Source organism: Podarcis muralis, chromosome 3 (genome assembly GCF_964188315.1).
Source record: "Podarcis muralis chromosome 3, rPodMur119.hap1.1, whole genome shotgun sequence".
NCBI lineage: Eukaryota > Metazoa > Chordata > Lepidosauria > Squamata > Lacertidae > Podarcis > Podarcis muralis.
The window spans coordinates 54,016,223-54,033,297 of NC_135657.1; the positions used below are offsets into that span (position 1 = coordinate 54,016,223).

At 40.2% G+C, this 17,075-nt stretch overlaps 1 protein-coding gene across 13 annotated transcripts in view; it reads right to left on the reverse strand.

Annotated features, from left to right (window-relative positions):
• Positions 1-17,075, reverse strand: part of ARID1B (AT-rich interaction domain 1B) — a 345,967-nt gene that overhangs the window by 298,073 nt on the left and 30,819 nt on the right. For all 13 annotated transcript variants that reach the window (XM_028723747.2, XM_028723746.2, XM_028723753.2 and 10 more), the window contains exon 2: positions 11,665-11,859. In XM_028723747.2, the coding sequence (XP_028579580.2) occupies positions 11,665-11,859 (195 nt within the window). The remainder of the gene's footprint in view (positions 1-11,664; positions 11,860-17,075) is intronic.

Below are 17,075 nucleotides of genomic sequence, written 5' to 3' on the forward strand. Positions count from 1 at the left end.
CACCCATCACACATGTATTACTTCAAAACTCTTACAATTTGGCAGTTATATGGAAAACTACAATTCATGGAGCACTGCATAAACTAAATAGTGTTGTCATCAGCATAGGTTTTGGAAAAGTGAAAAGTATAACTAGTAAACTAGAAGCTTGCGTAAAACCTCATTTTAGTCATACAATATTTACCTCTGCAAGAGAGTTAAGCAAGCAAATTTTAACCTAGTACAGTGGTACCTCGGGTTACATACGCTTCAGGTTACATACGCTTCAGGTTACAGACTCCGCTAACCCAGAAATAGCACCTCAGGTTAAGAACTTTGCTTCAGGATGAGAACAGAAATCGTGCTCCGGCGGCGCAGCGGCAGTGGGAGGCTCCATTAGCTAAAGTGGTGCTTCAGGTTAAGAACAGTTTCAGGTTAAGAACGGACCTCTGGAACGAATTAAGTACTTAACTCGAGGTACCACTGTATGGCAGAGCTGTACATCTCTATCCCCACCATCTCACCTGTTCACTTTTCCTTGCAATGAGGGTAAGATGAAAGGTAGGGAAGGAAGAGTCTGGCACAAGGCATTTTCCATATCTTTTTCCTTCCCAGGCACAGCTCCAGGGAGAAAATGTAATCTGAGCACAGCCAGTTTAGTGTATCCAGGTCATATCTATTTTCTGAGTGACAGTGCAGCACAATTCTGGGTCAATGTAAGGAATAAGAAGACTATACCCTTCTATATGGTCGTTCGAGTACGTTAAAACGTATATTACACTATGGAGGCAGGACTTGGAAGGTAAAAACTTAATTCTTTTATGGATTCTAAACCTCAGCCATTTACACTAGGATTAGATTCTAAGTAACTCTACATTTTTCATATTTTGCTCACAACCAGGTCAGAGATTGCACTGAACACACAGCAGTTCAAAACAATGCAGTAATTAAAATATGTACATTTAATTCAAATTCACCGTAAAAAAATCCGCGGCTAATCACAAATTGTTCTATCAGCCTCCATATTTCCTACTGCTACCTCCTTGTTTTGTTTTAAGAAGAAAGCCATGATTCAAAATGGAAGCCCAGTATATCAACTGCAAAATGACTGGCAAACTTTTAGCCGATCAAATTATGTATAAGCAAAGGCATTCTTTCCCAGTGGTAGGCGGCCGCATGCCAAGGAACTATGTGCTAGAACTTGTCCTGTACTACCTGTTCAAAGGAAACTGCGCAAGAATATTTCAAGCTCTGACACATACTACTTTGTGCAAAAACATCCACAGGAGTATTACAAAAAGACAGCAGTGATGTTTCAGCAAACCCGGTGTCAAAGGAAAACGCTCCCGTGCATTTTTATCAGCAAGCAAAAAACGAACCATCATACCTTACATAAAACCGTATCACTAACACCAATAGCGCTTTGGCAAAGTTCCTCTGGCCCTTGCATTTTGGATTCTAGCTCTGTTCTGTACAGATGGAAGTGAAACCTGCAAAGTTGATACCACATCGTGTGCTGCTCCCTGAAAGTATACATTAAACCCATCATTTTGCTTTTCTCCTTTGGAAATGTTTTATTTTAAACAAAACTTTTCTTTCTTCTGTTAAGGGCTGCTGCAGATGCAGTACTGGTATTTAACCACAGCTGGTGCTGTATTTATGCAGCCCTGGGTTCTTAGATTTGTATCTTTTAGGAAAGAACCCGGAACAAATTGGTACCTCCGGTTGTAGACGGGATCTATTCCGGAGGTCCGGTTGGATCCTGAAGTTTCCGCAACCTAAGGACTCCTTCTGCGCATGCGCAGACTACTTCTGCGCATGTGAAATACTTTTGGGTTTGCCGTCGAAGTTTATATAACCAGAGGGTTATGTAAATGGAGGTACGACTGTATTTCAAATCTAGACCACAAAATTAAGATAAAAGTAAATGTAGAGGTTAAAAGGAAAGGGGGTACAACATATAAATGGTAAAGGGTCTCCTTAACACCATTTCAGAAAGCCATCTGGGGGAAATTCCAGGTCCACATAATCACAATTTGACAGGAACAAAAATATTTTATTTTGCATGAAAGATGTATGGACAAAACAAAATCGAGCAAAACCTTGTATCTAACATACAAACGAAGTTGAAAACCCAAGTTTGTGTGTACATGTGAACATCTAAACATTTAATGCTGATTCTGAAGTCTAAGATATTGGGGAACAGATGCACTAGATGCCAAAAAAAACCTGTGTCATCCTTGCTACAGCAGTGTAAGAACAAAACTACACTTCCTCCACACCCACCCATCCCGCTGGGAAGGTTTTTTTCTTTTCTTTAAATGGGCTAACTTTTGATGCTGGAGCCCAACTGGGGGAAAACAAGCTGGAAAAAATGTGTATTTCCACAAGAGAACTAACAGGCAGGGGAAGAGTCAAATATCAGATTGGGATTGCATCCTAACTTGAGTATTTAGAAACTATAAAAAGAAAATTTCATTGTGAAAGATTAGCACCTGGAACTGTAACACTGGTAGTTAAGTATTTGGAATCCACTTGATTCAAATAAGTCTAACAATATTTATACCTTGTACTTTTTAATTACAATATTTTATTAAATGTTGTTTCCATGCACACCAGCAGCAGATATAACATGAAAACGATGTAAGTTGAACTGTAATTTGGATATGAATTTTCAAAAGGTTCAATGTGACAAACTGCTGAAAACAAATATGTTGTGTATGGTATGTTCGGTGTTTTCTTTTCTTTTTTCATTTTATCTTATTTTATGTGGATGCTGGCAAGCCTGATCTGTGAAATGTATAAAATAAGTGAAAAAGGGATACAATTTGCTCTTTTCACATATCACAAACAGATCTCACTTATTTTCCCTAGAGCACACTGCTTCAAATTGAAGAGTGAAATTTGTTTTCTAATGTGGATTATGATATGTTTGAGCTTGCAAAATATTTAATAGCATGTCTGACACCTATTTATGATTTAATCCTTAAATCAGTAAGTAGAGTAATGTTGCCAAAACAAAACAAAAGGGGGGGGGGGAGAAGAGGATATCAAAACCTCTGAAATATTATTGAAAGCCTGGAGTCCCTGGGACTTTAAACTAATCGTTGAAACTAATCAGAGTTAGCCTAGTTCAGAATAATACAAACTCCAATAGTTTTCACCAGAAGAGCCTTCTGTCTTCTCACAGCAACACTCTAGAGCAGCCTTCATCAGTTTAGTGCCCTGCTAGCTGGGGCTGCTGAAGAGTTGCAGTCCAAAATATCTAGAGGGCACCAGGTTGGCCAAGGTTGCCCTAGAAGGAGAGGGCAGGGGGAGCTTGTGAGAGAGGAGAGGGAGCTGCTGCCCATGAATGTATCACTAAATTGTGCATTAATGTTATACCTGAACCATGTCTACAGATGCAAATCAGAACAGCGTAACAACCAAAAGAAGAAGAGGAGGAGTTTGGATTTGATATCCCGCTTTATCACTACCCAAAGGAGTCTCAAAGCGGCTAACATTATCCTTTCCCTTCCTCCCCCACAACAAACACTCTGTGAGGTGAGTGGGGCTGAGAGACTTCAAAGAAGTGTGACTGGCCCAAGGTCACCCAGCAGCTGCATGTGGAGGAGCGGAGACGCGAACCCGGTTCCCCAGATTACGAGACTACCGCTCTTAACCACTACACCACACTGGCTCTCTCAAAAGTGCCACTTACAGCATTATGCACAAACCACTTTAAAATGCAATGAGAAAACGCACCACCGTCACATCCACTCCACCTGCTGCTTTCTCTCTTCCCTGTAATCCTACACCCTCCTCATTTATGGTGAGCAGCAGGGGGACAGGAGGATTTTAGTGCTGTCTGAATGTGGCCTTTCTTCTATTTTCCTGGTGTTTCCACACCTGAGATTTCCTTATTTTATGTAACCTTCCACACAGTGTAAAAGCCACTTCTGGAGATCTAGTGGAAGCTTAGTGCTCATGACAGTGTTGTTTTCCCGGGGGGGGGGGATTCCTTTTGCAACCCTGTTAAAATCAGTTTTGCATTGTAATTTCACATGACAAAATCTGAGGTGGTATCCTGATGTATGGTTTTCCCCCACTGTTTAAAATTTAGTTGTGACATGGTGGTATATTGATTTTTAAAAGCCACAGTTCTGTAACACAACAGATAGTGCAGTGTAAAAGGAATGTTAGAAATTGGGACAGAAGCACTAACATTATTTCCAAGAAAACTAACACAATAAACCCCAAATCTGAATGGAGTCTTAATTTAAAACCTGACATCCACCATAGCTCCAGAAGTGGTTATACGGTGCCCCAGTTGCCAGCCTACACTGTATGGCTCTTCTTTTACAACTGAACATGGGCCTTTGAATATAAGCAAGCCTGGTGCCTTTGAAATATAGATATTTAACACAACAGCTAATGCATTATTGAATGCATACGTCTGAAGACACAGAGGCAAACTTTGGTCTCAATGCCTTTTCCAGAAGGTATTGTGTCATCCAGCTGAATAAGCTTTGCTCTCCCAATGCAGCAAGCATTTTCTGTTTAGCCTACAATTTCCGACATCATTGTAAAGATAGAAATCATTATAATGTTTCTATTTTCCATAATAATGCAATTGTGCTACTTTAGGGATTTTCTCCAGTAAACATTGTCGGATGACCACTGTTAAGATGTAGAGCTAAGCTACCATAAAGTTTCTTTCTTGTGTCAAATTTGATTCTGTGATTATCCATAATCTATGCTCACCTCCCTCTATAGAGTGAATTATACTTAATGGAAGGGATAATTCTAAAGGAGACAATACAACATAAAGTCTTATCCTGCTATGAGAAGTCTTTTTCAATTTAGTCAATGAGGCTTAGCATCAGACAGAAAGGGGGAAAAGACTGAACGTTTCCCAGCAGTACAGCATACAAGCATACCCCCTACTTAAAATAATCTTACTTATACATAAAAAATGTGTAAGGCTATGTGAATGCTGACTTCTATGCAAGGCATAGGGCAACTTCATAGCGTTATGGGGCAATCAGCAAAAGTGTAAAAAGTGTTAAAAGCAAAGATTCCCCATCCAATCCCCAAGATAGCATTTTATATGTTTAAAAAACTTGTGATAATTACATCGGTATTCCCATAGGGCCTCTGTCACTTCATTCACTGGACACTGGACACCCTACAGTGGTTTAAGATTTCTTAACCCTAGTATGCAGAAGTGCTTGCAAGGGGCATGCTGTTCCAAGAAAACTTGTAGCATCCTAGGATGGCTATAGGGAGCCGAAGATCCCTTTGGAGCATTAATCCTAGCATTTGGTGCTTTGGGGGTTTTTAAGGTAAACAGTCCCGTTTTGTGGTTACAAGGGCAAAGGTAAGACTATGGCTCTGTTAACATGAAAACACTGTGCTTGGCATTGCCAATCCCCCACAAGTTGCTTCCTCCGTGCCCGCATCTGCCTTAAGAAAATACTTGCACTGGGCAGTGCAACATCAGTGTTTTTCACTGCCTAAAACTGTGATCAATAACTATGCTAATAAAAGGACCTTTTGATCTTGTCCCTTGGTTTACTGTTAGATGGTCACTTCTGATAAGAATTGTCTGCAGGAGATGTGAATCTCCCTTCATTTCATTTCCACAACCATTGGCATTTGACCTGAGCACGTGTCTGTTTAAAATCTAAAAACTTAGACACATGGGAAATGGGTGGCTAATTTGCATACTCCTACAGCTATTCTGAAACAATGTCATTTAGTATGGATGAAGACTTGGGCTCATACACTCCCACCTCTCCTCTCCTCTCCTCTCTCCTCTCACCCCACACACAGCCAGGAGGAGCAGCTAGCCAGCATTTAGTTTTACAGAATCTCATCTTGTCCTTGCATATATACCAGAGATCATGGTTTATCAAAAACTATGCTTAGTTTAACAAGCCATCTTAATAACCTATGGTTTGAAGTTAGCTTATTTTTGTTTTACTGACCAAAGTTTATGATAACCCACAATCGCTGGTTTGTAAACAATGACAAACTGAGATTTGGTGAAAGTGAAACTAAATGCTGGAGAACATCTTCACTGGCTACAAAGGTGGAGCAGAAGGGCGCACACAAATTTGAGGGTTTAAACCAGGCTTCCTCAAACTCAGCCCTCCAGATGTTTTTGGCCTACAACTCCCATGATCCCTAGCTAGCAGGACCAGTGGTCAGGGATGGTGGGAATTGTAGTCTCAAAACATCTGGAGGGCCGAGTTTGAGGAAGCCTGCTTTTAAACTTGTGTACATAGCGCTACACCATGGTTTAGCATTATATGCCAACACAGGGTATGCGACACAATTATATTTTTACACAATAGGATGTTGCTCTAGTCAACTACACAAGGGCTGATGCGTGCCAATGTGTTATACCATTTACTTAACAATATAACTAATTGAAGATTCACTTTCTTTGGAACACATTTCAGGTAAGAGGGACTGCCGATCTTTTGAGAAAAGTGTGCATCTTTACCTACTTTCACAGGATCCAGCTGAGCTGATATGACTGACAAATAATTTTATTCTGTTGAATGGAGTTTAGGAAAGGAGGCCTTTCATCCTGATGAATCTGACTGACACCTTCAGACCCTGCCCAAAGACACACTGGCACTGCACAATTACTGTGCAGACAGGATCTAATGAACTTCCTTTAATAAAGAAAAGCACTGTAGTATAAATAAGAAGTTGAACTTGCTTTTTTAAATATATATATATATTTAACAATACTTCCATGGGTGAAATTTCAAATTCTATTGGTTTCAAGGCCAGCAGCATAACTGTGCAATGTACTGAAGCCTATAAATATATTTGGCCTGATTTTCAGAGCTGTTGAATATTCATTACTTCTGACTGTATCAATATACATTCAGATCCTTCATTGATTCTGAACAGTTGTCCTATTAATTTATATTTAGTATTATTCCTTTGTATTTCTGGGAAAATGTAGCCACCTAGGATTAGGGTGACCACACTAGGGCAGGACTCCTGTACCTTGAAGAGCTAGCTATCTAGATGTGACCATGGCACTTCTTGGAAAACACATTGTACTGCACAGGGGTAAAGTAGGAAAGGGATTAGTGTTTTAAAGAAGAGAAGAAGTAGTAGTCTTATTTCCCTCTTCACACAGTGTTTGCCCTTCAATTGCCTCACTCCTGGTTGTGTTTCCTTTGAAAGGGCTCACTTCTTGTTTCAGAGACTGAAACACATCTGTGGTGAAAAACATATCAGAGGGGAGTGGCTGAAGGGTTCAACATCTTGTTAGATCATCCACTTTAAACATTCAGAATTTTCAATTAGAATTTCTGCCTTTAGGCGGTACATAGTTCCGCTTTGCAGTGGAGCATTGGACCTCCCCTCTTTTTGCCCTTGCAGATTCTATCATGTTAGACGTGCAGGCCTTTCGTATTCTTACAAAATGGCTATAATGCTGTTTTCCAAGTATACTTTTATAAAAATATTTCTGGGTTCCTTCCATACATATCCAAAATTTAAAAGACCCAGAATTTCGTTTGTAAAATATTATACGTATGGGCAAATCTGTTTGAAGAACATGTCATGAAATATCAACATTTTCCTTCTTAGAGCAAAGTATAGTACGGGGTCATCAACTTGTTTGGACATGTGGGCTCAGTTTCAAACCACAGTAACTGCTAGAGTGCTGGTGGCGGAAAACTCATTCTGAATCGGACCAGACACAGGTTAGAGCTCAACGTCGAGCCTACCAAATGTCGATAATGATGGCGAAGAGGACCTTCTTCACTGCCTGTATTGCATCTGCAGAAAACAGCAGCAGGAGACTCTTTCAGGTGTTTCACAATTTAATGGAACTACCCCCACCATTGGGGCATGGTGAGGACCCCAATATCTCCTGCAATGATTTTGCAAAGTTTTTTTTGCAGATAAAGTCGCTCAGATTCATAAAGAGATAGACTCCACTATGGGAACAGTGCCGGGGCGGGAGAGTGCCAGAGTCCTGTCTAGTCAAGTTGCATGGGATCAATTCCAATCTGTGCCTCCGAGGATGTGGACAGGCTGCTTGGACGAGTGAAACAGACCGCCTTGATCCTTGCCCATCCTGGCTCATAAAAGTGAGCCGGGATGGGCTGGGCAATGGGTTCCAAGGGGTGGTAAATGCTTCCCTCTGTGGGAGAGCCTTCCCAGAAACACTGAAAGAGGAGGTTATTATTCTTTGGACCCGGCCAATATGACCAACTATCATCACAGCTGTCCATGGAGGAACAGGTCAATTCTGTGTCCAGCTGTCTACCAGTTCCATCTGGTACACGCACTGAGACCCAACCTGCCTGCAAACTGTCTCGCACTAGAGCTGTGTATACTCTAGTTATCTCCTGCCTGGACTACTACAATGTGCTCCGCATGGGGCTACCTTTGAAGGTGACTCAGAAACTACAACAAATCCAGAATGCGGCAGCTAGACTGATGACTGGGAGTGACAACCAAAACCATGTAACACCGCTCCCGGTTCGTTTCCAAGCACAATTCAAAGTGTTGGTGCTGACCTTTAAAGCCCTAAATGGCCTTGGCCCAGTTTACCTGAAGGAGCATCTCCACCCCCATCATTCAGCCCAGACACTGAGGTCCAGCTCTGAGGACCTTCTGGCGGTTCCCTCACGGCAAGAAGTGAGGTTACAGGGAACCAGGCAGAGGGCTTTCTCGGTGAGTGGCGCCCGTCCTGTGGAATGCCCTCCCATCAAGGAAATAAACAACTATTTGACTTTTAGAAGACATCTGAAGGCAACTCTGTATCGGAAAGTTTTAAATCTCTAATTTTTACAATTGTTTATGTTCTGTAAGCCACCCAGAGTAGCTGGGGAAACCCAGCCAGATGAGTGGGGTATAAATTATAAAATTATTATTGTTATTGTTGTTATCATTGTGGGAACCATATATAGAGTATAACTAAACCACACACTACAATCTGTTCTATGGGCTGCCATAGAATGTTTCTAATTTCAGCAGGGGAGGAGGCCCAGGGGGTATATATGTGCCTGCAGCTATTGGCAAGCCATGGTATGGTAGATCTGCGAGGTGGAATAACTACATGATCCCAGTGGGGTACCATTGCGGCTGGAGCCCCACCGCGCTGGGTGCCATGCCCCTGCAGGCGCCGTGCCACACTCCCGGGATGCACGCTGCGCCCTCGGGGCGTGCGCTAGCCACGCCCGCACCTGCTCTCCGCCCCAGGTGCCGGAGCATGAAGCTTCGCCACTGCTTCCATTTCCACTCAACTCAGCATTGATCTTTTTCTGATATTCCACATAATTCTGCTGAAAAGTCTCATGAATCAGGGAAAGCTATACCTAATTTCCTTTCTCAAAATTAGCCAGTTTACATACACAATTGATAAAATGATACCTTATTCATCACATCTTACATTTCTAGCTACATATCTACCAGATATTTAGCCTTATAAAGGATGTAATAAATGGTAATAGCAATAATAATAATAATAATAATAATAATAATAATAATAATAATAATAATTTTAAAGCTCTGAAAAAACAGGTTGACAGCTGCCAATGTACTGTATGTCTTCAATGGCTCCTCCTAGGTATCCCGTCTTTCAAGAGCAGGGCAGCCCCCTGCCTAAGAAGGGAGAGTTTTAAAAGTTTCTGCACAAATCACATTTTGTTGCATGGTTCCACTTATCTGATATAATGCCTACAGCCACAAAAACATACTGAACTCAACAAAGAGGGCTTTTTAGAATCAATCCATAACAATCTGAGCCAACTTACCACTTGGCTTTATTCAAAGACAACGTGCTACCCTGGCAATTTAATTTGACAAACCCATATTCTTGAATTTTAGTCCTTTACAAAAAGGCAATAATATGCAAGCTAAATGAAAAGAACTGGATTCAGATTATTAGAGGTTCACAAACGAAACACATGAAGCTCTGGAGGCTGTCCAAAGTGAAATCATTTCTAGGTGTTGATGTCCATTCAATAAAAATCCAATGTTGTAATTATCTTCTTACTGCTTCCCCAAAGAGTTTTAGTAATCATAACCATAATATTTCTTAGCCAATTATATTAATGCCGCAAAAAGACAGACAGGGCCAGCAGCCAATCACTGTGCCAGATCACTGCCTTCAGATGGATACTTTACAATTAGCCTACAATTCGCAAGTGAAAAATGCAACACTAATCTTAAAATAACAAACAGTAAAAATCCTTTTAAAAAATAAAGGGTATGCATGGTTAAACATGTAGCACCTCTAATTAAATTATGGAGTGAAGACTCTTATCCTCTTTGCTTCCAAATAACAGGTAACAGTCAGTTCTAATAGCTCTATTAAGTTACACCAAAATACGTTTCATGTCACTATTCAACTAAACAGCTCATCTCTAAACAAGTAAGGCTCCGTTACTGCAACCCTGCCAACTAAACCCCACACTGAATGGTTCAGTTTGCTCCATAATCACATGCAACTTTCTCTGTATGGTAATATAAGCTTATATTTATGCAACACATGTGGTCCATGTTTTCAGAAGATGAAACACAATACCTCAGCAAAACTGTGAATGTATAGTTACAAGCTAATTAGCCACTTGTTGAATATTCCATGCCAATGTAACAAATACACTTTCCAGGCAGGTCATTATTTTCATCTTTGTCATATTTAACATCAAATAATAAAAGTAAATTAATTCTAGTTAGCCACGTGTAGAGACAAAATGGTGTTTTCTCTTCATTATCAAAAAAGGGGCCTTGTGCTTATAACAGAGCACAAGCTTCAATAACAAGCCTGATCAGAGATTTGCCGGCATAGTCTCTGGGTAGCCTTCATCTACTATACCCATTCAAAAAACAATGACTGCATCCTTGCTAATATATGCTGAGTATGTAAGTAATTAACCCTCTGAGATATGGCAGAGAAGAAGTTGTCATCAACAGGAAAACCTAACTTGACTAGAAGAGATCCATGCAACTTACATGATCTCTGACAGGTGGGGGGAAACCTTTGCACTTTAGTGAGTGGGATGGATGGATACACACACACACACACACACACACACACACACACAGAGAGAGAGAGAGGGGGGGGGGAGAAACTGACACAATACATACTTATAAAGTGTATGCAAAAATGACATTGATAACAATTATCTGAACAAAAACAGGGTGATTTCTCACTCTGAACAATACTGTTCTTATTTCAGGAAATTATCAATAGCAGAAAAAGATATTCAGCTATCGTAAGAATTGCTAATGACAAAAACGAGAGCCTATAGACCAAAAATAGATTTTTTTATGAATTCATCAACCATGATGCTAACAAAGGAAATACAACACTGAAGACAGAGATAAAAATATAGATATAAATAGCAAAAACAGTTATCCCCCAGCCTATAAAAAATACCTTGCTCTGATATGGAATATTTTTACTCTTTCATTTATTTCTTCATTCAATTTATATCCTGCCTTTCCTCCTGCAGAAGCTCAGAGTAGCAGACACAGCAAAGATAAAACATTGAAAACACAGCTACTAAAAACTGCTTAAAATTTACTAAAACACAGTTAAAACATTTTAAAAACATCTCGGGGAGGCCTGTTGCAGCCTAAGTATTATGAAACTAAAAAGATTGCGGGACAGGAAAAGGAACTGAAGAAGACATGTGCAAACAAAATCTCTTCACAAACCTGTTGCTGTGGATACTGCATTCCCCCCATGGAACCTGGAGTCCGGGATTGCATTGCCATTGGAAAGCGCTGTTGTCCTGGAGGTCCATATGACTGCCCTGGGTATGGACTGCTTGTCTGGGTCTGGGAGTGAGGGCTGTTGCCCACTGCAAACAACTGAGGCCTTTTCATTACCATTGGATCCATTGGGTTGCCCTATTGATTGAGGGGAGACATAAAATAAATGTATAAATATATCATATGAAGCCTTGGTTTGTGCATTTTCAGCATGTCTTCATTCTGAAATGAAATCTGCTAAATGTCTTTTGACACACACACAGAAATGGTAGCTTAATTTCAGCCTCTGAAATACAATTCAGAAGAAAATTTAGTCATAAGGTTCCCTTGCCAGATACATAATGGTGAAGCTCTTCAAGTGCACACTTGGCAATGAGAAGAAGCCATTTCCATGCTTGGTTCCTCCCTACTGGATTACGGCCCATATGTTCTAATTGTCCTGCTTTCAGACTCTTTACAGTGTTACAATTTTGCATTCCAAGTCAGTAAGTGAGTCATAAACAGAACTTCACATAAAAAGACTCTTCTGATTATTATTATTATTTCTTTGCTTGATTTCAAAAAACAATAAACTCCGGACTTATTTTTCTTGGCATCGTATGTACTGCATTTATAGTGCATCATTTCTGATGCTGCTCACGATAACACAAACCCTCTTAAGAAATCATATCTCACAAGCAGTAACTACAGCATCCATTCCTTTACAGGAAAGTCCATTTGTCGGATGTATGGGGTTTCAGCTTGACAAATGTTGAAAGGGAAACTCAAATGCTGAACTCAATTTCTTGAACAGTCCACACACACACACACACACACACACACACACACCAGTTCTTGCACCCAACTCCCTCCCCCAAGTGCCTTAAATACATAGTAAGTTTTGAAAGCAATTTGGTAGTTTAATGCATTACAATATGTGTGGAGAATTATTGAATAACACAATTTTAAAAGTGAGTAGACATGCACTCTAGTGGATTCTGCTCCAATACCCCAACTTTATAATTTCTATAGCTGGCCTTCCCTGAAGTACCTTTCATTCAATCTTTTTAGTAACAAAGTGCTCAGATTTGAATATGGCACTCCAAGTGGATCACCGTTATGCCCTATGAACAGTTTTAAATGCGAAAATGAATTGAACAGTTGCAGCTGCAAAGTCCTTGCAATACACATAAATATTCATGTACCACGTTTACTGTGTTTTATCAAAGTTGGTGTTTGCAACCTTATCAGCAACTTTTCAATATTCAATTCTAATTTCTTTCAAACATTATTTTTCTTTGATATATTTACCAAGTGTTGTTCTTATCAGTAATTCCTTCCCATTCTTATTTATTCAATCTTTTTCCTGCATGTTCTAATGGGCTCTGGTTTCTCTTAGTCTCCCCTCCATTTCAATCTGTTCTTAACCTGGATATTTATTCCACTTCTTTATTTTGCATTTCACCTCCCCATACCACATAGATTTTATTTTTTCCAGTCTCCTTATAAACAATACAGTGGCTTTTACAATTCTTATCCATCTTCTTCGTATCATTGTCTATGTTATGAACTATGTTATGTTAAAATATGTGTCCACCACTCACTTTGGTTTCATTCAGAACACACAGTGTTGATGTCAGCAGTACAAAAACTGGAACAGGATGAGGAAAAGTACAAATGCAAGCAGGAGTTTTTCCCTTTCCCCGTCACCATGCATGTGAGAACTACCTGAAGGGTTTTCTTTACAGCAGCAACCACTAATACATTGTGCCATTAATTTAAGAGGTATCTTTCACTAGGTACATGGAAGTGAGTTTAAATATATACCTTGTACCAGCATTCCATGATATAGTATTATCTCGAGATTGAACAAGTCACAAAACATAGCATACTGATATATTTAACATTAAAGAGTAAAAGGTTCACAAGGACATAAAGTGGAAGTTATTTTACTCTAATCTTTACTTTGAAAAGGCAATGAGGCTCATTGAGGTAGTAATCTTCTAGGCATATGCTAAGGGTACGCACACAAGGTGGAAAAGGTATCCCAAATGCAAGTTTAACACACATCAGTTAACTACAAGCACTAGATATGAAGGCGTTTAGGAAAATGGTGATTATGCCCATTATTATTAAATATTTGCACAGATTTGAATTGACAAGGGACTGATATTGTGTTACTCCGAAATGCTTATCAACACACAACCTTTGCTTTTGACCAAGCTGTTGCCAAAGATTCCTACCAGTTTATTAAAAGGAGTGTGCTATTCTACTTGTAACACACTCTGGAACTGCAAAATATAGATAGCTAACTATCAGCTACTGACACAAAGTTTACTTCTCTGGTGTAAGCAGAAAAAAAGCTCAATTAAAAGAGGTAACCATATGCTTTATATTGCACGATACCATAAGGAAGCACCTGAAATAAACACATAAGTGGAGTTCTCAATTACAGTACCGGGTCAGACAAGACAGATGATAAAAAAGTTTAAACTGTGTGTATGACTGCAATAGTATGGCTTAAACATTAAGATAAATTACATAATTAATCATTTTTAAAAACTTCAAACTTGCATCCACTTAGACATTTATGAGTCCCAGAGTTGGACAGATACACATATAACAGGGATGCAGGATTCCACCCTTAAAATTTGTGTTATTGCAATGCAACACAATGTAAGATTATACTAATCCAAACTAACACACATTTTATGCATATTCATTATTGTAATATTTTGCAAATGGTCCATCACCAATTAAATGCATAATAGAATACAGCAGCAACACACCAATATACTAGGAAACAATACTACTCAAAGGAAAGGGGCATTTGTTCAAATGAATTAAGACTTCCATCAGAAAGTATATTCACAATGTCTTGATCTATTTTATCACTTCTATAGCTTCACTGATTAGGCTCTTTAATATATAGCATATATAGTCACAGCAGCAGCAAGAGGCCTGTGCCATAACACTTCCTCTAGACTCCTCAGAAAACACCATTGTTGGAGTGGAGGCAGGGCTCATCCAGAGACATTAAACTGAAAACTATTTCATGCTCCCTTTTCTCAACCCAAACTACTAGCTTCTAGAAACTAATATATTTATTCTGAGATGGCTTTTAAACTTTTTGAGTTGCAGGATCAGGCATTTGCTATCTATTTTTTATGCTGTTGGATAAATCTATTGTGACTACAGTACTAAGCAAACAAATCACAACAGAAACAAAAAATAAATCTGTTTTTAATGAACTACGTGCAAGTCGACTCTTTGTGGTGCCACTGGAAGTGTAAGCAGAGGTTAAAACAATATTTAAACCCAAATACACACATTTATCACACCCAATGGCCAAAACAATACCACAGGCTGAGACAAGCAGGCTACATGGCTTAATGCTGTTGCCCTTCACATTATTATTACTATTTTTTTTTTATTACTATTTGGCTTCACTTTTTATTCCTACTCTCTGACCTTCTTCAGGTCCTCTGTTTAGCTCTCCCTCCTAGTTTATATTTAATCAAAATTACCTGCCCCTTAATTATCTTGGAGTGACCAAAACAGTCTTCAGATTCATGAACTACAGAGATCAATTTCCATGAGCATTTATTTTTTTATTTGTTGTTGTTGCTGCTGCTGCTGCTTACTGTGGCTTCCATGCTCACAAGAGGGGTTTTCTGAGCCGAAATCTGCCTTTTCAGTGGTAGTGCTAAAGCTGTAGAGCTTCAGACAGCATCCCCATATAGTTTTAGGGGGCTTGTTAAAACATTTCTAATTCAACAGGGTTTTTTGGAACTTAAAACTGCTTTGTTTTGCTGCTGCTTTGTACAGACTGTATTATTTTATGCTACTGACAGCTTTGATTTTTTTAAACCTGTTTTGTTTCACACTCCGTTTTATTATTGTGCGTTTTATTCAAAAGTTGTTTAGGTATTTGGGGGAAATGATTAAGAAATATGGGTAACAAAAACCTTATTGCGATCAGAAATGACATGGACACTGTCCATGAGATAAATTCCACTCCTCTGATTTTTTTTTTTTTAAAAAAGAAGCATAGCATTTCCCCATAATATCTTAAGAGCCAATAAAATTCATCTGTAGAAATCACTGTTGCAAGAAGATCAATTGTCTAAAAACAGCAGAAAGGCAGACTTCCAGTACAGTATGATGACAACTTCACATGTGCAATTTCAACTTCTACGCAGGAAGACTGGCCAGTTGAACTCACACAAATAAAATGCATGGAAGGCAAAGAGTCTAAAAGCTCTTTTCATGCAGGGCTTTTGTGGCATGGAAAGAGCTTATAAGCTCTCGGTCTTGCTTACTGGGCTCTGGGGTGCTCTTGCAAAATCCCACGAGAATTCAGTAACCAAGGCAAGGAGAGTCAACGCTCACTGCTTTGCTTGGGGTGTCAAGACCCACTTGGCACAAAGTTCTGGGCACGGAAGGATGCTTGCATGGGACAGTTCCACCAAGGGGGTGCACTTCAAGTATATGTATTTTTGCATATATGCACCATCTCAGGGGGCGGGGGGAGTAACAACTGTACAAGATGTGATCATACTGCATTGGTAAAGGTAAAGGTACCCCTGCCCGTATGGGCCAGTCTTGCCAGACTCTAGGGTTATGCGCCCATCTCACTCTATAGGCCGGGGGCCAGCGCTGTCCGCAGACACTTCTGGGTCACGTGGCCAGCGTGACAAGCTGCATCTGGTGAGCCAGCACAGCACACGGAAACACTGTTTACCTTCCCGCTAGTAAGCGGTCCCTATTTATCTACTTGCACCCGGGGGTGCTTTCGAACTGCTAGGTTGGCAGCTGCTGGGACCGAGCAACGGGAGCGCACACCGCCACGGGGATTCGAACCGCCGACCTGACGATCGGCAAGTCCTAGGCTCTGAGGTTTTACCCACAGCGCCACCCGTGTCCCATACTGCATTACACTACACTTAATCATGCTTCCTGCTGATTACCAGGCGCTGGGGCAAGTGTTAACAAACTGCTATTTCTTTCTGTGCCTGAAGAGGTTCTGAAGTCTTAGCAAAGGGATAAGGGATCTTTCCCAGCCCAATGGCTGTATTGCCTTGTGAGAAACCTTCCGGGGGGGGGGGCACCATCACGTGCCAGTGGTGTGGGGGGCTAGAGGCAAAGGTAGGTGGGGCAAGAGAAGTGTCTCTTTATACTGTAGGCTACATTTCAGGCACACAAAAGTCACGAGGTTAACACATACCGTATTTTTCTGTGTATAAGACAATTCTTTTTGCTATTAAAAAATTAAGTGAAAATTGGGTGTCGTCTTATACACAGATAGTGAATGCAGAGGGGGGACGTGCGATTAATGGCAGCAGTAAGCAGGAGATTGGCAGCGGTGATTGGGC